The sequence below is a fragment of the Sinocyclocheilus rhinocerous genome, unplaced genomic scaffold, assembly GCF_001515625.1.
Source record: "Sinocyclocheilus rhinocerous isolate Xijiao unplaced genomic scaffold, SAMN03320098_v1.1 scaffold1252, whole genome shotgun sequence".
Classification (NCBI taxonomy): domain Eukaryota; kingdom Metazoa; phylum Chordata; class Actinopteri; order Cypriniformes; family Cyprinidae; genus Sinocyclocheilus; species Sinocyclocheilus rhinocerous.
Window position 1 is genome coordinate 1,023,167 of NW_015640452.1, and position 23,900 is coordinate 1,047,066.

Here is a 23,900-nt window from a genome sequence, read left to right on the forward strand (position 1 = left end):
TTGGGGGGGGCTCATGTTCATAGTCTTCCTCTCTTCCTCTTTTAATAATGAAATTAAAAAATTATAAATCATTATTCAGCAAAAAAGAATGGAATAAATAAAAGCACAAGTTGTTGGAAAGTATGTATAAGGTGTCAATTATAAGTAAGTATTGTGTTAAAGCTTATAATAGCACCAATTGAATCAACACAAACAACATTTCTGAGGAAAAATATGAACTATAAGTAAACTTACACTTATTCTAAGTTAGATCCACTATTGTATGCTGTTGACATATGGCAACATATCATAAAGTACCTTAAAATAATATTTTTTTCAAAAACATTTTTTACAGCACTTCAAGTTAAGCCATTCTTAGAAAAGAAAAAGAGTCAAATATTTTTTTCTATAGGTCTATCATAATGCGTGCGGTAGAGGGTTAAAAGAGAGATGGCATTCAAGGAGAGCATGTATTATTATTATGTTAAATTGCACTGTTATAAAGCAGTGGCATCAGTTTTTAGAAAATGTAGCTTGTTAATGCAGAAGCTTTGAAAATAGTTACTGTCACCCTACTGAAAGTTTATAGTATCGTTAACTACTGTTAACTTGTAATCAGTACTAAAAAATCCTATAGCTGCATCCCTAGTAATAAGTAGCTTTTTATTGGGTTACTGGTTTTGTTGTCATTTTGCACATTACGCGGGGTTGCAGTGTTTTTAAATACATTTGAAGTCTTGCGATGTAGGCATTATAAACTGCAAGTAGAGATTTGTGACTTAATGGTGTTATTGAACCCCCCACATGTAAAGGTGACTTGCAATGGTGAACAAATAATGTAGTTCCTAATTGAAGTCAGATAATATATCGTGATGTATTTTAAAAAGTAACTGTATAATCCATCTGATTATAACACCATGGATATTCTGAGAGAATATGTGACCCTGGACCACAAAGCCAGTCATAAGGGTCAATTTTTCGAAATTGAGATTTATACATCATCTGAAAGCTGAATAAATACGCTTTCCATTGATGTATGGTTTGTTAGGATAGGACAATATTTGGCTGAGATACAACTATTTGAAAATCTGGAATCTGAGGGTTCAAAAAAATCAAAATACTGAGAAAATCGCCTTTAAAGTTGTCCAAATGAAGTTCTTAGCAATGCATATTACTAATCAAAAGTTAAGTTTTAATGCATTTACAGTAGGAAATTTACAAAATATCTTCATGGAACATGATCTTTACTTAATATCCTAATGATTTTTGGCATAAAAGAAAAATCAATAATTTTGACCCATACAATGTATTTTGGCTATTGCTACAAATATACCCCAGTGACTTAAGACCAGGGTCACAAATGAGGTTTCCATTTCAGCATGACAGCACGCTGACATGAAGCTTTTCACTATATGAAATTTGATTTAGTTGTAATTATATTATTTAGTCTTATTAGACTGTACCAGAGTGAATTTAAGATATTTTTAGAACTAATACACTGAAGACTAAAGTCATATTTTTTATGTATTTTTGCCATTGACTGAAAATGTGGCATTCAACACTATGCAATAAGGGAATAATAATTTCAATGGCAGGGCCCCTAAAGGACCTCAGCATGTAGTATTTTGCAATGGCAAAACTAGCGATAACCTTTACATTTTGCTTGTTTCACGAATGCCTTTATTCATGAATGAACTTATTTCACTTATATCAAGCCGATCAAGAACTTGTGAAAAAGTACTGTATATTTGTGAGAGAGAGTGTGTGTGTGTGTTTTCCTCTGAATGCATCTTTTGTACATTTGAACATGCACTGAAAGAGTTTTGCTGATGTCACACAGGCTTGTTGTGATCTGGTTGGCAGATGTGGGTTTTTAATGACTGATTGCCAAAATCTAGAGAGCAGGATGGCTCAATGTTTATATACAGTATATGACTTACTAATAAGAAATTAAACAAACAATAACTTTACACAATAATTTGCGCAAAATTCTCAAAAATCTTTGAAAATCATAAATTTGTTATTAAATTTGTTGAAAACCAGCCAATTATTAGCTGGTGTCATTATTCGCAAATGTTGGTTTGTCACTAGTTAGGTCATTGTCATTGGCTAGACTGGTTACTGAAGTATTGCTTACGATGATCATAAAAACAACAGCACCTTTTCTGTTAAATACAAAGGCTGATTTTATTGTATTTTATTTTTTATTTTTCAGAAGGTTACTGGTTTTGATAAACTACTTGTACTCTCATTGTTGATCTTCTGTAAATGTGACCATCACCTTGAAAATTAATTTGTCAAACACAGTTTGACAACAATTTGTGCAACTGAAGTCATAAAAAAAGGAATGAATAAACTGTTTTTGTAAACCGTTTTCTGGCATACTACTTTCACTACTTCAATAAACATTCCATACCTGCAAGATAAAATTTGTGTTGTGGTTTTCTTCTCTGTCACCTTGCTTATATAGTTATGAATTGATAATAATATAGATAATAGAAAGAATGAATGAGGTTCAATTTAAGACCATTAGCATTGGTCAAGTAACACCTGTGACTATCAGCAATGTGATGTCCTGGATTTTAGCTCTGACATTATTACAGTTAAACGAATAGTTCACCCAAAAATGAAAATTTGCTGAATATTTACTCACCCTCATGCCATCCAGAATCTAGATGAGAATTTTTTTTTTCATCCGAACAGATCTGGAGAAATTTAACAGTACATCACTTGTTTACCTCTGGATCCACTGCAGTGAATGGGTGCCGTCAGAATGAGCACAAACAAATGATAAAAACATCACAATAATCCAGTATGTATTCTACATGACTCCAGTCCATCAACTAACATCTTGTGAAGTGAAAATCTGTTTGAAAGAAACAAATGTATTAAGACATTTTTAACTTTAAACTGTCACTTCTGACCAAAATATAAATCCATAATAACGCTTCTTCCAGTGAAAAAGTCCATCCCCTGTTGTCCTCTCACATCAAAATACACCAACATATTTGTTTAGAACTGTTTTGGAGTGTTTTTACTTGTAAACAGTTCTTGATTTGTGCATATTTCTCTCCTGATTCAGACAAGATGACTTTTTCAGAAGAAAGCAATATTAAAGCTAGACTCGTATTTTAGCTGGAAGCAGTAATTTGAAGTTAAAAACGCCTTAATGATTGATTTGTTTATTACAAACATAGAACTTTTCACTTCACAAGACCTTTGTGATGTTTTTATCATTTGTTTCTGCTCTCATTCTGACGGCACCCATTCACTGCAGAGGATCCATTAGTGAGCAAGTGATGTAATGCTAAATTTCTCACATTGCTTCTATGTTTTCCCCTATCTATTCATTTGATTGCAATTGTTAAGTTGTTAAGTCTCTGGCATTGTGATATATTTTTAGCTTTGTCTGTTGTGTAACAATAATGTCAGTTGAAAGTCTGTGGCACCAGCTGAGTCTTTTGGATTTATGAGATGTTTTATGTGTCATATTTTCCATTTTAACTGTAAAGTTGGTTGGCCGTATTGTGTAAGTGTGAGTGTGTCTATTGAGCTCCAAAAGCAGGAGGAGGTAAGAAGCTTTGAGTGGCAGGCGGTCCTATGGAATTGCTCACAGAGAGAGGCCGGCCCCTCGCTGGATTAAATGGGATAGAAAAGGATTACAATCTGAGTTTCCAGAGACATTTTATAGTAAAATCACATGCATGTTGGCAGGCCAGAAGCAGAAGATCACCTTAATATAAAGCTCAACTGACAAGATGCTCCACAGCTACCTGGTCTAAACGTAGGATGAAGAAGCATCAGTGTGGTTTGGAGGAAGACAGTGGCAGGAGTGTAAGGAGGTAAGTGCGGCATCATAATCTAATCTTCATATGACGGACTCTTGACCTGCTTTCGTAACGGAGTTCAGAGATCACAATCGATGTGTAATTTCATTCTTAAAATGAATTGAACAATTTCCAGATTACTTAAATTTGACGTGCATTAATTGTGTAGTTGTAGATGATCTTTGTAATAAATGACACTGACTGACCATCATATTGTTTATATCTCCAGGTTCAAAGTTATAAATTAACTAGGTTTGTTTTTGAGCAGGTGTATTTTTCATTCTAACATTTTTTTTTTGTCTTAAATACAAATAAATATATTTTTTAAATATGTTATAAATTAGTAATTTTAAAAGTGTTAGGAATAATTAATAAAAATGACAAGTTAAAGCTATTATAATTTGTTCTTTAAAACAAGTAATCGGCTAAATGTGTAACGTTCCTGTCAGTTTTGCACTCATAATTCATGATTTATGATTCTGCAGCAGAAATGAAAATTAAGGTCTTATTTTTGACATTGATTTGTTTTATAGCAGGTAAATTATTTATTCCAACATTATTTTATAATACTGCTTCCTTCTCATTAGGTTATTCTAATTCATTTTCTAATATTTTTATACATGGGTAATTTTCCAATTAGAGTCACTTGAAGATGTTAGGAATACAGAATCAAAATGACCAGTTAAAGGGTTAGTTCACCCAAAAATGAAAATTCTGTCATTAATTACTCACCCTCGTGTTGTTCGAAACCCGTAAGACCTTCGTTCATCTTCGGAACACAATTGAAGATATTTTTGATGAAATCTGAGGGCTCTCTGACCCTCCCATAGACAGCAAGGTAACTACCACGTTCAAGGTCCAGAAAAGTACCAAGATGATCGACAAAGTAGTCCGTATCACATTAGTGGTTCAACTGTAAAGTTACGAAGCTACGAGAGCCACACGAGCCACACGCTCGCGTCATAATACTGTCGAGAACGCGCGTCCAAAGTGACGCAGTAGAGAGCTATTATAATCTAAAAGGTTTTTTTTTTAAGCAAACATTCTTGTTCTTTAAAACATTGTAGCCAACTAAATGTGCAGTGGTTCTGCCGTTTTTGCACTCATAATTTATGATTTATAATTCTGCAGCAGAAATGTAGATTGTGCCCTTGTACTCTCGACATTGATTTGTTTTATAGGACTGCAGTGATCTGAATAGAGAAGTTTATCATGCGGCAATCAATGGAGGAGGAGCCAGTGACACAACCTGGACAAGATGACAATGGTGCGTCTTTGCAAATGCATAGAACAGGGATGTTGTGCCCTTGACATGCACAATGGTATAGCAGCAAATCAAATACTACAGTCTTGTTCTCTTTCACAGATGTAGGTTTGGCTCAGATCTTGGCAGAAGTGGTTGAGGAAGTGAGACTCTCAATAGACAGAGATACTAATGGTGCTGATCTTCTGTACAGTCTCCTCAGTGCTCCTTGGCTTTGCTCTCTTCTCAGGGTAAGACATGCTCATTCAATACTTACACCCATGACTATCCAGTTTTGACATTATCCCAGGGCAGGTCATTGGACACTGAGTGTGGAAAAAAGTTTGCAGCTGTCTTGCACATAAAGGATTTGTTATTTCCTATAGGTATATGAGTGTCTGGTGCAGCACAGTCGAGATGCCCCAAGCCTGTACCTGTCTTGTTCCTCAAGACTATCTCAGGAGGTCAGTCAATGCATTTTATTACTGACTTTGCTTTGAAGGACTCAGTCATCAACCATATGAAACCATATGAAACATATATAATATAATGACATATAGCAGTCAAATTTAATCAATGAAACATGTTCATGTTACTCAGATACTACTGAAAATTCATTGTATTTAATAGAATAAAGTTACATGAACTCACTGATTACATTAAGCAGAACTGGAACTGATTGAGTTTCAGCAGATTTCATTTTCCTAGCATGCCTCGCTTCAGACATTCTTGTTCTTTAAAACATTGTAGCCAACTAAATGTGCAGTGGTTCTGCCGTTTTTGCACTCATAATTTATGATTTATAATTCTGCAGCAGAAATGTAGATTGTGCCCTTGTACTCTCGACATTGATTTGTTTTATAGGACTGCAGTGATCTGAATAGAGAAGTTTATCATGCGGCAATCAATGGAGGAGGAGCCAGTGACACAACCTGGACAAGATGACAATGGTGCGTCTTTGCAAATGCATAGAACAGGGATGTTGTGCCCTTGACATGCACAATGGTATAGCAGCAAATCAAATACTACAGTCTTGTTCTCTTTCACAGATGTAGGTTTGGCTCAGATCTTGGCAGAAGTGGTTGAGGAAGTGAGACTCTCAATAGACAGAGATACTAATGGTGCTGATCTTCTGTACAGTCTCCTCAGTGCTCCTTGGCTTTGCTCTCTTCTCAGGGTAAGACATGCTCATTCAATACTTACACCCATGACTATCCAGTTTTGACATTATCCCAGGGCAGGTCATTGGACACTGAGTGTGGAAAAAAGTTTGCAGCTGTCTTGCACATAAAGGATTTGTTATTTCCTATAGGTATATGAGTGTCTGGTGCAGCACAGTCGAGATGCCCCAAGCCCGTACCTGTCTTGTTCCTCAAGACTATCTCAGGAGGTCAGTCAATGCATTTTATTACTGACTTTGCTTTGAAGGACTCAGTCATCAACCATATGAAACTCTCATGTCATATATAATATAATGACATATAGCAGTCAAATTTAATCAATGAAACATGTTCATGTTACTCAGATACTACTGAAAATTCATTGTATTTAATAGAATAAAGTTACATGAACTCACTGATTACATTAAGCAGAACTGGAACTGATTGAGTTTCAGCAGATTTCATTTTCCTAGCATGCCTCGCTTCAGGCTATTAAAGGAGACTAAATATTAAAGTTAAGTGTTCTTTTTGCACATTATGACTATATAGTATGTTGCTTTATTTTTATTTATTTTTTTATTTTTATTTTTGTAACTCAGTGTTTTTATTATTTTTGTAAAGTATACAAAAACATATTGCAATAAAGGAAAGAAAAGATATTTGACAACTACTACCCCCAAATCCTCCGCCCTTCCCTCACCCGACCCAACACACCTCAGGACTTAGAAAAATGTCTAAGGTACAACAACATCAAAAATCAAATAAGTACACAGATAGGCAGGATTTGTAGTAATAGTAATAATAACAACAAAAGTAACAGCAGTAGATTCAATAGCCAAAATCCAGTTCTTCCAAATGGACAAGGTTACAGGTTTAGCTACAGTATGTTGCTTTATTTAAAAAGCAATGACTACTCACTACATTACAGTGATAGTCTCTATAATTACATTAGCACATGGATGTGTGCTTGTGCTATTGCTGCTAGCCACCTATTGGATAACTGTTACTGATTTGGATTGTTTTGTGCAGTTTAGTTAAGTTTCAGCCCCACAAAGTATTTTAATGTATTTATAGTTTAATATAATATTAAGAGAGCCCTCTTTTTGTGGACTCACAAAACCATTTAAAGCATTAAAAAAAAAAACAATAGTTACAAGTACAGTGAACTTATTTCATTTAATGCAAATGGTTTGAGTTACCTTAACTCGTTTGGTTTTACAGTGTATAATTCATTGTAAGTATATTCCAAGTCTTCTAAAGCCATACATGAGGTTGAGTAAATTATTATTTGAGCACTATAGTATATTATAATGCTTCTAAAGTCATACACGCAGTAAGAGTGAGTAAAGGATGAAAATATTTTAATTTCCGGGTGAAGTAATCCTATCAGCCTCTATTTTCTTTTCATCGTCTGTCTTCTACTCTCCCACAGATTATGGCCAGTGTGCGAGGACTGGCTGCTCCTTCCTCTGATGCACAAGAACTTTATATTTTACTGAAATGCCCTCATATGCAGGTTAGAGTCTAATTTGCTAGTATGATCATTTCATTATGGTACATTTATGTAAATAAAAGTTAGGTCAGTATTGTTTTATTATTTGTTTTATTACCGTTTATTATGTATTTCTCCCCAGGCTTTGCTCTCTGCTCATGATTCTGTGGCCCAGAGGGACTATGGTCCAGTGCTGCCGCCCCTTCCTGACAAACTGCCTGACAATGAGGAGGCCATGAGGATTGTTTGCCTCATGAAGAATAAACAGCCTCTGGTGAGCATAACATTATAAATAGCACTGCAATTTCAGATATGTTAATGAACAGCTTGTCTGTAATCCCACTTAAATGTCCCTTGTTGCACTACAGTACAATATCATGTAAAGGGTATATGGTATTAAATATTTTTTTCTGATCTATGGTAAGAGCTGTATGGTTACGTAATAACAGGTTTTAAAACCTATTGAAATCAGATGTTTGAGTCTGATTTTAGTATGTACATACAAATCCCACCAATCCTACCACTGATTTTGCACTTCACTTTATTCATGCTAATGATCACGGTCCTGTGTTATAATCTACAATGCTGCTTATTTCTAGATGGATATTACAGTGAAATGAAAAGTATAACACTTTATTTTACAGCCTCTGTTATATGTAACATAAATTATAAATAATTACATGCAACTAACCCTAAACCAAACCATAATCCTAACCCTATAGTAAGTACATGTTGTTAATTAATATTACTCAGTACTTAAATGTATAATTATAGTGTAACAAGGACACCTTAAAATAAATGTCGACAGGCATGTCTGAGAAAGATGTGGCCGAAATCGAATACCAAGTTCACAAGGGAAAAAATGATGACTTCTACCAAATAATAGAAAAAAAAATATTTGTTTGACTGATTTTCCAACAAACACAAAGATAAAGCCATGTTTTTAATCAACATATGTGACCCTGGAGCACAAAACCAGTCTTAAGTCACTTGGGTATATTTGTAGCAATAGCCAAAAAATTTTGTGGTCCAGGGTCACATATATAAAATTTCAATGCTATGGTGAGTCTATGAAACCAATATGACTAAAGTTTTAACGTTATTAATTGAAAATGATTAATTTCACATTTGAAACGGATGGTCACATTGAAGAACTTATCAAGAGTAGCATCATGTTTGTTCATCTTGGCTCAAAGCCACTTAATAGGAACAGTTTTTCTCTCCTGAAGCTTTAACTATTTTAGTCCAGTTATTTACCTCTGTGGTAGATAGAAGCATAAAAAGCAGGATAATGTATATCCAGAAGGTTGTTGTCACAAAATAATCCTCTTCAGGGAGAGCCCACATCCAGTTCCATCCTAATAGAGACACAGATCATTTTGTCATTGCAACAGAATGTGCTTTTACTTGACTCTTATTTTACCATATTGCAAGATACCCAAGCTCTTTCTTGGTCTAATGTTTGTTGGTTAGCATGCTCATCCGGTTTTCTCACTTATAAGTGTGTCAAAGAGGGAAAGCCCAGTTACTGGAACAGCCTTAGGCGACTCACAGTGGAGAAACTGGCTTTAGCCAGACGTTTCGGCTCAGAGGAACAGAGTCTCCTGGGGTCTGCAGGCGGTCTATCATCCTCCACCGGTCTGCTGTCCTCCATACCCTCAGGACAGCCGCACTCGCTGCCCAGGTATCAGTCCACCGGTAGCTGTAACCTGTGCTGCCAAACTGCCCATCTCTCGGGAGGAGGTCTGAACCTCTCAGCTCCGGCCGTTTATGACTCTGTGATTATGGGTAAGGCTCATCATGTCCCAAAGACATCTACTGTTTGACATGACAAGGCCAAACACTGTCTTACAGTGTTTAATTCTGAAACCAAATTAATCTATCCTGTTTTGTCTATTATAATTGAAGAGAACTGTGCAGATGGTGTCGAAACCCTAGTCGAAGATCAACACCATACATGCACAGCTTGCAACACCTCATCTCTAGCATACCCGTGTTCATGCTGCCCACCTGGATGTGGCCTCCATTCCCAGACAGCCCCCTCCAGCCCTCTGCTTCAACGGCACCACTCCATAGATGCCACCCGCTCTCATCCAGCTCTGGTGTTCACAAAGCAAAACAGCCTGGATGAGCTGAGGTCAACCGTCCATACCGTTGCCAGCAGTATGGACCAGAGCACCAGTGACGCTCGAGATCTCAGGCAGAAGATGGTAGAGGTAACTGAGAGAATGACAGACAGTGTAGAGGAAAACGCCCAGGCATTGAGTCTGTTGGTGGAAGTGGTGGACAAACTGCAGGGTCTTATTATTGCTAGCAAATCTCCAGGAGTGACTTCCAGATCCCAACACATCTCAAAAATGGCAAGTGTGCCCAACTTGCCCGGCCAGCCGATTGCGCCAGCCAAGAAATCTTTCAGCAACACTCCTCATGTCTCATCCTCCATCTCATCGTCTTCATCTTCAACCACATCATTGTTTTCCTCCTCTTCTTTAAGCTGTAACATGGATTTTTCTCATGTAGCACCACAGTGCAACTCATGCAAGTCTTCATCATGCCAGACCAGAAACAGGTCTGTAACACCAGGAAGTAAAACTGGACAGACTTCCCTATCAAACAGTTTGACGACCTCCACTCCTAACGATGACTGTAATACAATACTGTGCCTCTCTAGCAAGAAGAAAAAGTCAAAGATGAGGAAATAACTGTGACTGTGTTCCCACTTCTCTCTCCTCACTTTACTCTTTGCTGAAATTGCTGGTTTTGACTTTATCGAATGCTGTGATGTTGTTCACTACAATGGAACTACACTACAAACAGGCAATTACTTGATCTTTTTCTTATTTGTATCTCCTCTTCATCCCATCCACAATCAAGATCCATGGAATGATTAATTGATTGGTGCTTGTGCCTTCAAATAAAAACGCTGCATTCTTCATCTGAGGCTCATTCATCAACCCATTGTGTCTTTCCCAAACTCTAAGTTCCTCTTTGACCTCTGTCACACTTTTAGTTTAGGTCAAGTCAGGCATGTTTCTGTTTGAGATGACTTGATTCTGCAATCTCATTACCGCAATGTCCGTCCTCCTAATATTTCATCATAACATGATCTCCACTGCACCCACAGCCTTCCTCCACTCATGTGCAGGAGTAAGATCTTCTGTGGGAATCACCATGTGATGCCTGTTGTCATTGACAACCAACTGATTGACCATTCTTGTGTGTTTTCACAATTTTAGGGGGTAACTATTAGGAAGAATGAAAGAACGGGGAACATCTTTATTGCAAGGGTGATACATGGAGGACTGGCAGATCGCAGTGGTAAGTAACCTTTTTTTACTTTTTAGTAAGTAAACGTTTTTATATACTTTTTGTTCTTTGAGCTCATACTTATTAAGTGTTCTGATAGGTTTAATCATGTAATTAAACTGATGCAAAAAGTTAAAGTGGTGATGAAACGGAAGTAGCATCAGATCATTTATTCAGAATTGTAATGTACAGTACACCCAAGTGAAACAGGTTATCAAAAAAAAAAAAATGTATGGAGTTACTTGGTTCTATCCATCCGTTGTTGATTGGATGTCAATTTTAAGAAAGGGGTGGGGTTTAAGCAGACTAAATGATTGGAGAAGTCCATCATATGTCACCAATCCTTTCGATGGAAGATTATGATATTTTTAGAATTATGAGGTTAAAACATGCATGGATGAATTGTTCAAAATAAGATCAGTAACACATTTAGAAATTGGATAGGGTGAGTTTTAATTTCATGCTGACTTTAAAGGTGAAGTGTGTGTTTCTGAGCCATTAACACCACAACGTGATGATTTTGATGTTGTTTGAAAGTATTAGACTTAGTAGTATTTTCTAATGTGTGTGTCTGTGTGTGTGTGTGTGTGTGTGTGTGTGTCTGTGTCTGTGTGTGTGTGTGTGTGTGTGTGTCTTTTAGGACTTCTTCATCCTGGCGACAAACTGGTGGAAGTGAATGGACAGAAAGTGCGGGGACTGCAGCCCGAGCGCGTCATTCAGATGCTGGTAAAGTCAAGATTAAAACCTCTTTTTGTGTTTCTTATAACGTTCCCCACTCTCTTCCAGTTACATAATATCTAAGACTTTCAAGCCATTCCCTACTCTTATAATGACCATATCCATTCATGCAGTGTGCACACTTTTATAGGTACAATCTCAGGGAAATATTCTTTTTAAAGTGATCCCTAATTCACCACAACCTGCCAACAGCCAACCAGCCGTAAGTGCACTGTAAATTTCTTCAAGAAATATTAACTGCACTATGCGAGTATTTAATAAATATATTTATAATATTCAACAAATATATTTAATAAATCAATACATTTAATAAATACTATATATTGTATAAATACTACAGACCAATTTGGAGTAGACGTCAGTTACGTCACTTGCAGCTGCTCGCGCATTGTGGTGGCAGAAAAACACTGGGAACAAGAGGAGGGAAACGGGTAAAATCCACGGAATAAGAGAAAATATGTATTGTTGTGCCTTTGGATGTCAGTATCGGAATGCAAATAATTTTTATAAAATACTGTCGTCAAAGACGCCATTTGAAGCTAAACGCAGATGTTTAAACAGACAGACTATGGATGAAACCTGCTATGATTACCCTACTGTTAAAGCATAAATTTGATTTAAACAGTAGGTCTACATAATATTCACATATGCAGTTCATAAGGGACATATTCTATTAGCATACAGTTACAGCATGAAAAAGCTATTTAAACCTATAACATTTACCTATTTTATCTCACAATTCTGACTTTTTTTCTCGCAAATGCAAGTTTAAATATCCTACTTCGGACTTTATAACTCAATTTAACTCAACAATTGCAAGTTTGTCAATTCTGAGGGGGAAAAAAGCCAGAAGTGTGGGATTATAAACTCATGATTCTGAGCTGAGGGGAAAAGAGAGAATGACGAGTTGATTTTCCTTATCAGAATTGTGAGATATAATCTCGGAATTGCGAGAAAAAAGTCAGCATTTTGAAATACAAACCCAAAGTTACCTTTTTCATTCTTTTATTCCATGGCTTCTGTAGACTGCTACTTTAAAACTGTCATTTTCTGCCACCAGATAGACTCCGCCCACAAAAAAAACCGTCATCACTGTTTGCAAACACCAAATTGGTTTATATATTTAATAAATACTATATAGTGAGTTCCCTTGCTGTGTTAAAAGAATGACTTATTAAAAAAGTAGTAAAAAAAGTTATTGTTAATTGTCTCTCTCTCTCCTATTAGCTATATGTGAGAGCCATGGTGGATTACAGTCCTCTGCAAGACCCTGCGATCCCCTGCCCAGATGCAGGCATGGCTTTCAGTAAAGGTGACTTGCTGGAGATTGTAGACCAGAGGGACATCCGATGGTGGCAGGCCAGGAAACTCCACAGTGCCTCATTGTGTTGTGGCCTCATACCCTCCACTAACCAATTCAGATAGTCAGTTTTGAATTATGCTAAGTTGAAGTTTTTTCAAAATTATGCCATTGATCCATTTTTGACCAAGACTGATGTTTATTTCCTTGTTTTGCAGTAAGCAAAGGGAGTTATGGTGGTCCCAACCTTATCAAGCTCACACCTGCATCAGACCCTGTATGTTATAGCACACACATACACACACAGATGTATGAACTTCTCTGCACTCTTTAAGATGTTAGTTGGCATCATAAGCCTCTTAACCCTGCCCTCTCTCCATCCTGATCTAATTACTTTAAAGAAGCTTGAAAGTTAACTGTTCTTGGCATGGTCCTTCCTTCATGACTGATTGACTAGTCCTGTCCACCTTGTGCTCAACCATTAAGGTGAAAGAAGGATAGATACTATTATTTCTAAACACCAGGTTCTTCTGCATATCCTTCTGAGGAATTAGAAACAAGCGTTTGAAGTTTGCAAGGTCCCTGTTAAACAAGTTCCTGAAACTTTTCGGGCACAATTCAGCAAAGATTGCTCAGTGTAATGCAGGTTTTGCGTCGAGGCTATTATTGAAGGATGGAGCAGTTAAAACTATATAAGACTTGACGACAATCCTGCAGCCCATGACATGATGTTTTAAACATCATTTAAAATTGCAGTAGCAGAAACCGCTCATTTATATTATCTCAAGGTCAGAGAGAGTCATTCTTAATTAAAAAGTCATCTTTACATTTGTAATAATAAGCTTAACCCAGAAAAAAGAAATAGCATTAAAGAATGCTATGACCACTTATGATGTACTAATTGCAGTCTGTTCATATGATTACCCACCATGTTGCATTAATATTATTAATATTTAATATTTATTCTTCTAATTCTTTGTCATTTTCTTTGCTTTGATATCCAAAGTGAGCGCAGCAGATATTGGTATGTATCTTTTTTTTTGTCTTTCCCTGTGATTTTTCTCTTTATGTTTACTTGTTTTTGTCTATTACGACTTGTTTTGTCTATTAGGAATTGATTGTAATGGGTGTGCATGAAGTAAATAGATAATGGATAAAATATTAGTTGTGTAGTGCTGGGTGAGTGCCTTGAGTCACTCTTTGTTCTAAAGGAGAAGAGGAGATAATGGATGAGAACAAATGCATTGAAACAGGTGATTATCCCACAGAATCCATGTCTTCATTTATTTAACTTATTATTCTGTGTGGTAATATAGGAAAGCCCATTTCTGCCACAGAATTAAAAAAATATATATAATGACTTGTAATCTTAAAATTCTGACTTTATTGCCATTCTGAGTTTTTATTTAGCAATTTTGAGTTAACATCTCACAATTCTGACTTTTTTTCTCAGAAATGTGAGTATATGTCTCGCAATTTTGCATTTATCTCTCACAGATCTGAGAAAGAAACTCTGAATTGCAAGATATAAACTCATAAAAGACAGAATTGTGAGATAAAAAAGTGACAATTGCCTTTTTAATTGTTTTATTCCGTTGCTGAAACAGCTGCTGAAACAGGCTTCCATAGTAATAGAATGGGTTGTATAAACAATTTTAGCACAATGTTGAATTAATTTATTTGTTTTTACAGATGAAGAAGATTTTGAGTTCGGTAGGTAAGTCTTTTCTGAGGAAAAAGCATTTCACTGAATGAGAGAATAATTTAGATTTTATATAGATTTGCTGATTTAAAGATTTGTTATTAAAACGTTTGCCAATGGGCTTTACATTGACCCACTCTTTGTTTTGTCCAGTGTCAGAGGAGGATGAGAATGGTGAACACATGCAGGGATTATATATAGGTATGAAATCTGAATGATGAATGTAAATGATAAATTTCAATTTCGACTCATATGAACGCATACACATATATGAAAAGTGAATTGTTTAATTGTTTGAATCAGTGGGGTTCCGACACAGTCTGCGCGTGTGGAGGAGGAACAGCAAACGAAAGCCGTCATGTTATTCCTGTGAGGTCAGCAGCTGCCATAACACCTCAGCCACCATTTGTGAAGAGGTGCTCCACTACCAGCGCCACATAGACGATCCCCCCCGTCTTATTGTGCTCATTGGTATGGTCCTCTATGTGCAGGGTTATCATATCCTTGCATGAACTGACAATAACTAACAATCATGTGTCTCACTGGCCATTAAAGCCTCAATACTTTTCCATATTTCCACAGGTCCATCAGGAGTTGGTGTAAACGAACTACGCAGGAGGCTAATCAAAATCAACCCTAATACGTACCAGGGACCAATATCTTGTATGTTGTCCATATGATCCCTTTAATCTCTGATTTAAAGGTGCTGTAAGCTAGTTTTTTGGAATATCGTAAAAAAAATATATATCCAGCCTACCCTCATATATCACTGAAACTTTCTACATTATGTAGAAGCACAAAGAGTAATAAGTATTTCAAACAAGGCACTGAAATTGTGTTTGGACGGCTAGATCTTAAAGAGTGACTGTGTGTTTGAAGTTAACAAACGTCTGAAATTGTTAACAGCATCTAACATTATTTAACAAAACAATCTGATGTTACAGCATGTCTCTTGTTTTGCTCCAGACACAACAAGGTCCCAAAAAATGGGTGAAAAGAATGGACGGGAATATCACTTTGTGACCAAAGAAGTGTTTGCGTACATGGTGGTTAATCACAAGTAATCTTTTTGTTTATGTTTAAATATAAAAAAAAACAAAAAAACATATATATAATTGATGATCTGTTCTTGTGATTCAGCTTACTTTGGATTGTTTTTTGTGTTTTTAACAATATCCAGATTTCTTGAGTATGGAGAGCATAATGGACACATGTACGGCACCAGCTTAGACTCAGTCAAAGATGTTTTGGACAATGGAAAAATATGTGTTATTGACCTTGAACCTCATGTAAGTGTCATTAATGATTATTAAAACCACACTTGTGTTTTTATCATTAGTTAGGTTGCAAACAGTGATGCACCTGCACATATCTGTTTATTCCAGTGCATTCATTCAGTCAGAACCAAGAAGCTGAAACCCTACATCATATTTGTGCGGCCCCCGTCCCCAACACGCATGAGACAAACAAGAAAAGACCCACATTTTCTTGCCAATAGCAACATTAAGAGATGCTTTCATGTAAGATATGCATTTGATATTTCTTGTGGTACCTTTGTTTCTGATAATAGATTGATAAGCAGCTATGAACTAAAAGAAAAGAGTGTGTTCATGAATTCTGGTTATGGCATGTAACATTGTCCAACTGGTTTGCTCAGGATAAAGACTTTGAGGAGATTGAGGAAGCAAGTAGGACCATGGAAGCCAAGTATCGTCAGTACTTTGACTGTGTGATTGTGAACGATGACCTGCAAGATTCATGCATGGATCTGTTCACGGCTATACAACATGCTCAAGAAGAACCACAGTGGATTCCTGCCAGCTGGTTTGCTCCTGATCATCTATGACAGACAGACATGCATAAGAACAAACAAGGGAATTTTTGAATGGTTATAATTAATGTAAAAGAACTGAATTTTGAAAAAACGAATGCCTTTGTGTGAAGTTTAGGGAAAATGAACTTTCATGTGAACCCCTAAGTAAAATCCTGTTTGTAGGATTGCCTTGTCACCAGCAATAGTTTGGATTATCATGGTACATACTAGTACATAGTACATACAGTATACTATAAACACATATTTAGGCATTGAGGGTCTTCACTAGATGTCTTATGAGATTTATAGGTTTATTTCTGGTGATTTGAAGTATGTTTACACTAGCGTAGAAGCAATTTTTTTTGTCTGCTAAATGAAGAAATATAAGTGTTATTTATGTCTTACAAGAACTGTCAAAAACGGCATCTGTTACAGTTTAATGTCATATATAATATTTAATATATATATATATATATATATTTTTTTTTAGTTATATACAAATTTAGCCCATGCATGTGCTTAAGTTAAGTTGCAAATATGGCCAAGTCAAAAGAGCTCGCACAAAAGCTACAGAGAAGAAAATGTTTTATTACATTTGGCTACAAGAAGATTTCCAAGTCACTAAAAGATGCTTCCTAGAGATGCAGCTGGTAGCCTTATTCATACGTGTCATTGTGATGCCTTCGTTGCAGAGACTGAAGCTTGATGATCAATGGACTTTCTAGCAGGGTAAACATCCTTAAGTATACATCCAAATCTACTGAAGCTTGGTTCAGTTGTAGAATGTTCTTGAGTGTTCAATCTCTAGATTTAAATCTCAGTCAAATATTTGGTGGAATTTGAAGAAAGCAGTGGCAACGTGAAAAAAGACTATCAGTGATCTGGAAGCTTTTGCACATGAAGTATGGGCGAAGATTTCAGTAGAGAGGTGTCAGAAGCTTGTGTACACTTAGAGGCAACATTTATTAGAGGTTATAAAGAATAAAAGGTTCTCTGCAAAATGTGACTTTTGAGGTATTGAATCATTTAGATTTTTTTCATCAACTTCACATTCTCAGAATCACTCAAATGTGTATTAATAAACTTTCTAAAATAGTTTACTGATGCCTTGGTTGAACTGTTTTCATAAAATGTTGTTCACGGCAGCAGAATGTTTTGCAGGTCAAGGGGGTTGAATCATTTTGATTGCAAGTGAATATGGTTATTTTTCCAAACTTTTTATTTTTGTATTTTTTATTTATTTATTTTCCTCTAGATGAGTTGTTAAACTTTTTCCAATTAACTTTTGTGTGCGTGTGGTGTGGTAGATTATAGATTTATTGATTTATAATCAGAAGCCTTGATTTTCAATCTCTATAGTTTCTTTTTTTTTTTTTTTTTTGCATAAAATTAAATAGCAAATACACCATAACACATCTTAAAGACATTTCTGAATCTGCTCTTTCTGTCATTCATTAAGCATTTCATATATTGTCTCTTCATATTCTATATTATTATACATATTATGCTGGCATGTCATTCTAGTAGCTATATATATATTGAGAAAATAGATCCCTTTTCAAAATAAATCTGAATATTTTTTTTAAATGTAACACTGGGTGTACTTATTTGTTTCACTTTGTGTATGTTCTTTTTATTGTAAAAATGAATTGAACGTACAGGGAAAATGTGTATGATGTAACAGCTGTAGTTAATGGTGTGTGTGTGGTTCTCAGGCTGCCCTCACTCACCGATCTATGCCACACTAATTCCCTCCTTGGCAGCTGCACGTCTGTGAGGATTAAGCCCAGGATTAGACAGTTTTACGGCACAGCCAAGACTCTCCTCATCTCACACCAACAACTACTGCGCCACCACGACTCCAGCCAGGCAAGAATGGAAAGAAAACAAACGGTAAATTATGCCACTCAGGATTATAGCAGATCTTTAGCTTTAGTCATTAAAGATAAGAAGCGTGAGCTTTGATTGATATGTCAAGATAGAAACACAGAGCACTGGATTTCGGGCGCTCCGTACTGAGCCTTTGCCTAGACTAAACCTAATGTGTGAAATGTGTGCCTTTTTGTGTTGATTATTAGAGCGAGCTGTGTAGAATTTCGGTATTTTTTTTTTTAATTATTGGTATTATTTTATCTGAATGGTAATATAAAGCTGTCAGAGTTAGTTGACTGGTCTGTTGACATTTACAAGTGATAGACTTTCACTAAAGTCCCGTTTTTCTCACTTACTATTCATCTCCTTAACATACCTTAGTTATTTATCAACTGGGCTCTTGTGTTGTGTATCCAGTGTCATGTATTTACATACTTCCTGTGTGACCATGTGAGCTGTTTATAATGTGGTATAACCAGACATTGCACTTGACTGTGATCACAATTGATTTAAATCACCTCTTAAACTTGCATGGTCTAGATATCATACTTCAACATGTTTTGGTGACTTACTGTAATACTATCTATCTATCTATCTATCTGTCTGTCTGTCTGCCTGTCTGACAATATTTGTTCTTTTTTCATCATTTTATGTATTATTAATTTCTTAATTATGAATTTCTATTTACAATATTTACATTTTTGATTGTGAGTTTGCTTACTGTCATTGACTTGCTAAGTAGTTAAAAGTGAGCACTTAAAGGCAGAGTAAGTGATTTCTGGTAGCCAATGTTGATATTTGAAATCACCAAAACAAACACGCCCCTACCCCAAAAGGGTCTTGCCCCTATTTTGATAGCTCCGCCCCACATATACGTACGCAACCCAGGCAACGATTAGTTCTGTGAAACAAAGCAAAACCAATATTACACCGTGTCTACGGACGTGAGCGGCGCGGTGCAACAAATCCCCGACAGAAAACTGGATCAGCGCTGGAAAGCTGATCCGATATTTACATGGGTCCTACTTCTTGCCTTATCGTTCTGCAGACGTTTTCCTCTTTTGTTTTTTTATCTGCCATCTCTATCTTTCTGTCGCTCGGCTCGGCTAATGTCCGTCCCATGCACTGAACGCGCTCTCCTCCACATCACGAGTAGACACGCCCCTTATTGCTGATTGGCTACAAATTTGTTTTGCTATTCGGCCCGAATCAGTTTTCTAAAGTGTTTTTGAAAAATCACATACCCTGCCTTTAAGTCAAGCAGAAAGAAGCAGTTCAGTCAGTGTTGTTTACCTAACTGGCCTCATAATCTTCTCTCAGTAAAGTGCTATATCCAGCATGAGGCTAATTTAAAGCTGCATGCTCACTGTATGCTCACACAAACACTCTACATATTGACTTCAATTAAAAGAAGTGAAATGAGTCTCATTTTCTTTGTTTCCATTCAGTCCTGATTTTCGGGTGTGCGACATCAAGACACCAGTGGTCAGTTATCCGTGTTGAACATCTGAACATGTGAACAGGAAGTTATAAATTAATTACATTTAAATTAATCAGTTATATTATTTGGCTTAGCCTTAGTAACCCCAAAGCCTGTAATAATTTCTATTGTACTTGGATTTCTAATCTAATTACTACAAAGGACAAGTGTAAACTGTAGACAAAGCTGAGTGTCCTGTTTCTGCCCCTTTACACAGACAAAATGCCAAGTGTCAAACCCAAGAAAAAGAAAACCAAGAAGGAGATTAGTGAAGTTGAGGAACCTCAAGGTAATGATACTTATAAATTCTTTATTTGATCTTAAGTTCACATTTTTATCCAGATGATATAAAACTTGAGTGATACTGTATCATATACTGTACATTTTTATGTGCTTGCTGCTGGACAAATACATTCTTATGAAAGCAATTTAAGTGTTGTCCATTGGTGTAACAGCTACCTCTGCAGGTAGCAATTAGAATAATTCAGATACCCAGGTTTAGTGTTTGCAGCACATATTTTGTAGTTAGTCCTTTTCTTTCCAATAAACAACAGCAGGACCCGAGCCAGCTATAGAAATGGAGGGTCTGGAGAGCCACAGAGAGCCGCTGACCCCTGAGCCTCCGGACAATCCACCACAGAAGAAGAAGAAGAAAAAGAAGGCACATACTTTGGGTAAATACAGCAATTAATTCACATTTCATTTATGTATGTTATTTTCGTCTTTTTAGATTAATTGTTTTTTATTTTATTGTGTTAAAAGATGAGAGTGAACAACAAGACCTTTCAAATGGAGATGTTCAAGAGCCCCATACAGATGATGAGGAAGTCACCAAAAAAAGCAAGAGAAAACGGTGAGAGGCAAAAACGTTGAATAGAAAAGAAAGTGAATCCATCTAAATGCAGTAGTTTAGTTTCATAGCAGTTGTGATTATATGACTTTTTCTGCTGAGAATAAGGTCCACTTCTTTTTGAAGGAAGGCTAAGATGATAGAAAACCAGTCTCATAATGAGCTCGGTGTGGAGGAGGAGGACATCATCACCGATGTGCACGCACCCATATCTCAGCGCTCTCTGTTCTCAGCCCCTCTGGGTCACAGTCATCCGATCGGAAAAGTGTTTGTAGAAAAGAACCGTGAGTTTCATTGTGAGAGATATACATGTAGTGATACTTTCATTATACATTAATATACTGTATGCAAACAATGTTAGTTATTACATTAATTAAGAGACAATGAGTGTACTTAATGTCTAGAAAAAAATTATATATTTTTCTACAGTATTATGTGAAGTATATTATATATAAATGTAGCCAATAAAATAGGAAAATAAAATAAAGCTAATAAAATGGTGTATGACCTCTGACCCAGGCCGCTTCCAGGCGACTGATCGTTTGGATTTATCCCGTGACCATATGGAGGAGTACATGGAGGTCAGACCCATATGGAATACACGAGATGTCGCCATGAGGGTCCACAGCGGCTTCAGGTGGGCTTGGTTGGGAGATGGTCTCAAATGGTCTAATAGCTCTTATCAACTCTAATGTGTTTCAGTTTCATAACAGGGTTTCATGAGTTTGTCCAGTACTCATCATGGCCATGTCCTTATCATGTGGTTTTCTTTTTGGAGCTTGATGACTTGTTATGTGCTAAAATTGTTGTTGTTTTCTGTGTAGGATCATTGGACTGTTCTCTCATGGATTTCTGGCAGGATATGCGGTGTGGAACATCATTGTAGTGTATGTGTTAGCTGGAGAGCAGATGACCACTCTACCTAACCTTCTCCAGCAGTACCACAGTCTGGCTTACCCAGCACAGTCTCTGCTCTACCTGCTGCTGGCCATCAGCACCGTGTCTGCCTTTGACAGGTGTGTGGACACGGAGTAAGAACACAAGTGTCAATACAAGCAACAACAGTACAAACAATACATAATCATACTCCAAGCAATTTAAAATTGCAATGAGCAAACTTATTGATTCCAGTTTAATAAATTAGTCCTTCACCAGGGATTCCCATACATTTTGTCAGCCGATCCCCTTTAACATTGAGATTTTAAGTTAATATTTCAATATTTTAACAACACATTTGCATGTTTATGGCTCCCTGATGTCGATTAATGGTCACATGACATGCAGTTAAGCAAAGCAATTTTTTTTTTTTTAGCAAGTGTTTTATTTTGATTGTTTTTATTTTAAAGTAATTAGTGTTCATTACATTTTCATTATTTAATTATTTATTAAGTTTTCATCAACTCACGAACCACCATGTGTTTGCAAACCCCAGTTTGGGAAAACCTGCACTAAGATCGAATCATTGACTTACAAGACAACTGATAAGTGAATGTTTCAAAATGAACTGTTGTATAATTTCTTAATCTGAGTGTTTGAAGATGTGACTCATGTTCAGAGTGAGTTATCTGTACCCTCTTTACATCAGGGTGAATCTGGCCAAAGCCTCCATGGCTCTTCGAGGATTTCTCACTCTTGATCCAGCGGCTCTTGCTTCCTTCTGTGAGTGAATCAATAAACTGTATCAACACAACACTTACCTCTTACCAGAGTTATTATAGTTTACTCAAACTAAAAACATTAAAAAGAAAAGAAAGAAAAAAACATATAAAAACCTTTTTATTTATTTCAGCTAGTTGTTAAGGCAATGTTTCTCATTTTAATCTCAATACTAAAATAACACTGCCTCTGACAACACAAAGACAGAAATAGCTTTTTTTGATTAAACCGTCTGTATTTTTTGTCCTATAGTATACTTTGCTGCTCTCATCCTGTCGCTGAGCCAGCAGATGACCAGTGATCGTATACATCTCTACCCCACAGCCAATGAAACACTTTGGTGAGTTTGTCAATCTAGGCGTACACTCTTAGAAATAAAGGTGCTTCACGATGCCATAGAAGAACCTTTTTGTCTAAATGGTTCCATAAAGAACCTTTAATGGGGTCATATGATGCGATTTCAATTTTTCCTTTCTCTTTGGAGTGTTACAAGCTCTTGGTGCATAAAGAAGATCTGTAAAGTTGCAAAGACTAAAGTCTCAAATCCAAAGAGAGTCAACCACGCCTACCTAAAACGGCTCGTTCTAACACGCCCCCAACATGTCTACGTCACGATGTGGGAAGATGTGCATAACGCCGCCCAAATGTTCACACAAAGAAAGAAGGCGTAACTTTTATTCTCGCTGTAGGATTGTTGTTGCTGCCGCCGCCATGTCGTGAGGGCGCGTGTGTTTCATTGTGAAAGCGAAACTACTTTGTTTGGCCTTCCAAAAGAGGACGATATCCGCTTCGTCATGCCTAGAGCTGATCTGTGCTGGTCGCTGAGGAAATACATCAACTTCGCGCTGTAGTTGATGAAGCGGAGTCCAGCCCAGGGTCGTCACATGTGGTTGCCGCAAGCCCGCCGGATGCTCCTTCGTCGAATCCGCCGGCCGCGCCATTCTCAAGCCCGCCGCCTCTGCTCAATCAGAGCACACCTCGCTTTTTCAGACCGATGAGCTTTGTAAAAATCGACGCGTTTCAGAAAGGCGGGGCATAGAGGAGAAACAATAATGTACAGTATGTGGAAAATAATGTGTTTTTTGAACCTTAAACCGCATAAACACATTTCATTACACCAAATACACAAAATAATGTTCTTTTTAGCAACATCATATGACCCCTTTAAAATAGAAAAGTTATTTTATATGGTAACTACAATATTTCAGTTTTACTGTATTTTTGATTAAATAAATGCGGCCTTGGTGAGTATAAGAGACCTCTTCAAAAACACTTTTAACATCTAACCAACCATAAACTTTTGAACGATATTGTATATTATTTGAAGTTTTTATAATTAATAATTACATAAATTACTTTCACAAGTAAAAAATAAAAATCCATTATTACCAACCATAGTCACACAACTTTAAAAGAATTGAAAGACAAAACAATCTTTCTTGTTGCATGACACCTGGCTTCTATCTCTCTGTATCTGTAGTC

At 36.6% G+C, this 23,900-nt stretch overlaps 2 protein-coding genes and 1 long non-coding RNA gene across 4 annotated transcripts in view; all 3 read left to right on the forward strand.

Annotated features, from left to right (window-relative positions):
* Positions 1-3,642: 3,642 nt before the first annotated feature.
* On the forward strand, positions 3,643-5,478 carry LOC107752893 (uncharacterized). The gene is made up of 4 exons (XR_001641404.1): positions 3,643-3,821; positions 4,938-5,073; positions 5,173-5,300; positions 5,436-5,478. It is a non-coding gene; the product is annotated as an uncharacterized LOC107752893 (long non-coding RNA).
* A 389-nt stretch (positions 5,479-5,867) lies between these two features.
* LOC107752892 (MAGUK p55 subfamily member 4-like) lies at positions 5,868-19,917 on the forward strand. Of its 2 annotated transcripts, XM_016568966.1 has the most exons (22): positions 5,868-5,999; positions 6,099-6,226; positions 6,362-6,439; positions 7,642-7,725; positions 7,844-7,975; positions 10,938-11,019; positions 11,648-11,733; positions 11,876-11,947; positions 12,973-13,169; positions 13,264-13,322; positions 14,052-14,069; positions 14,257-14,298; positions 14,738-14,758; positions 14,901-14,948; positions 15,051-15,218; positions 15,330-15,410; positions 15,714-15,807; positions 15,928-16,036; positions 16,133-16,267; positions 16,405-17,289; positions 18,276-18,453; positions 19,881-19,917. In XM_016568966.1, exons 1-20 carry the CDS (start codon positions 5,945-5,947, stop codon positions 16,591-16,593), a joined length of 1,878 nt encoding a protein of 625 aa, XP_016424452.1. In that variant the 5' UTR covers positions 5,868-5,944; the 3' UTR covers positions 16,594-17,289; positions 18,276-18,453; positions 19,881-19,917. The 2 variants fall into 2 exon arrangements, with proteins under 2 accessions (XP_016424452.1, XP_016424453.1); XM_016568967.1 differs by lacking the exons at positions 10,938-11,019; positions 11,648-11,733; positions 11,876-11,947; ... (12 more) ...; positions 18,276-18,453; positions 19,881-19,917 and adding exons at positions 9,204-9,489; positions 9,610-10,513.
* A 217-nt stretch (positions 19,918-20,134) lies between these two features.
* Positions 20,135-23,900, forward strand: part of LOC107752911 (transmembrane protein 237A-like) — a 7,351-nt gene continuing 3,585 nt past the window's right edge. Inside the window, exons 1-8 of the mRNA XM_016568984.1 lie at positions 20,135-20,201; positions 20,467-20,586; positions 20,675-20,765; positions 20,889-21,046; positions 21,476-21,494; positions 21,587-21,778; positions 22,348-22,421; positions 22,671-22,758. Of these exons, the coding sequence (XP_016424470.1) occupies positions 20,135-20,201; positions 20,467-20,586; positions 20,675-20,765; positions 20,889-21,046; positions 21,476-21,494; positions 21,587-21,778; positions 22,348-22,421; positions 22,671-22,758 (809 nt within the window). The remainder of the gene's footprint in view (positions 20,202-20,466; positions 20,587-20,674; positions 20,766-20,888; positions 21,047-21,475; positions 21,495-21,586; positions 21,779-22,347; positions 22,422-22,670; positions 22,759-23,900) is intronic.

Coding starts and splice junctions, on each gene's coding strand:
- LOC107752892 (XM_016568966.1), top strand. CDS start 5,945: ATGCGGCAATCAATGGAGGAGGAGCCAGTGACACAACCTGGACAAGAT. Junction 11,020..11,647: donor AGGACTGGCAGATCGCAGTG/GTAAGTAACCTT, acceptor TGTGTCTTTTAG/GACTTCTTCATCCTGGCGAC. Junction 14,949..15,050: donor CATGCAGGGATTATATATAG/GTATGAAATCTG, acceptor TGTTTGAATCAG/TGGGGTTCCGACACAGTCTG.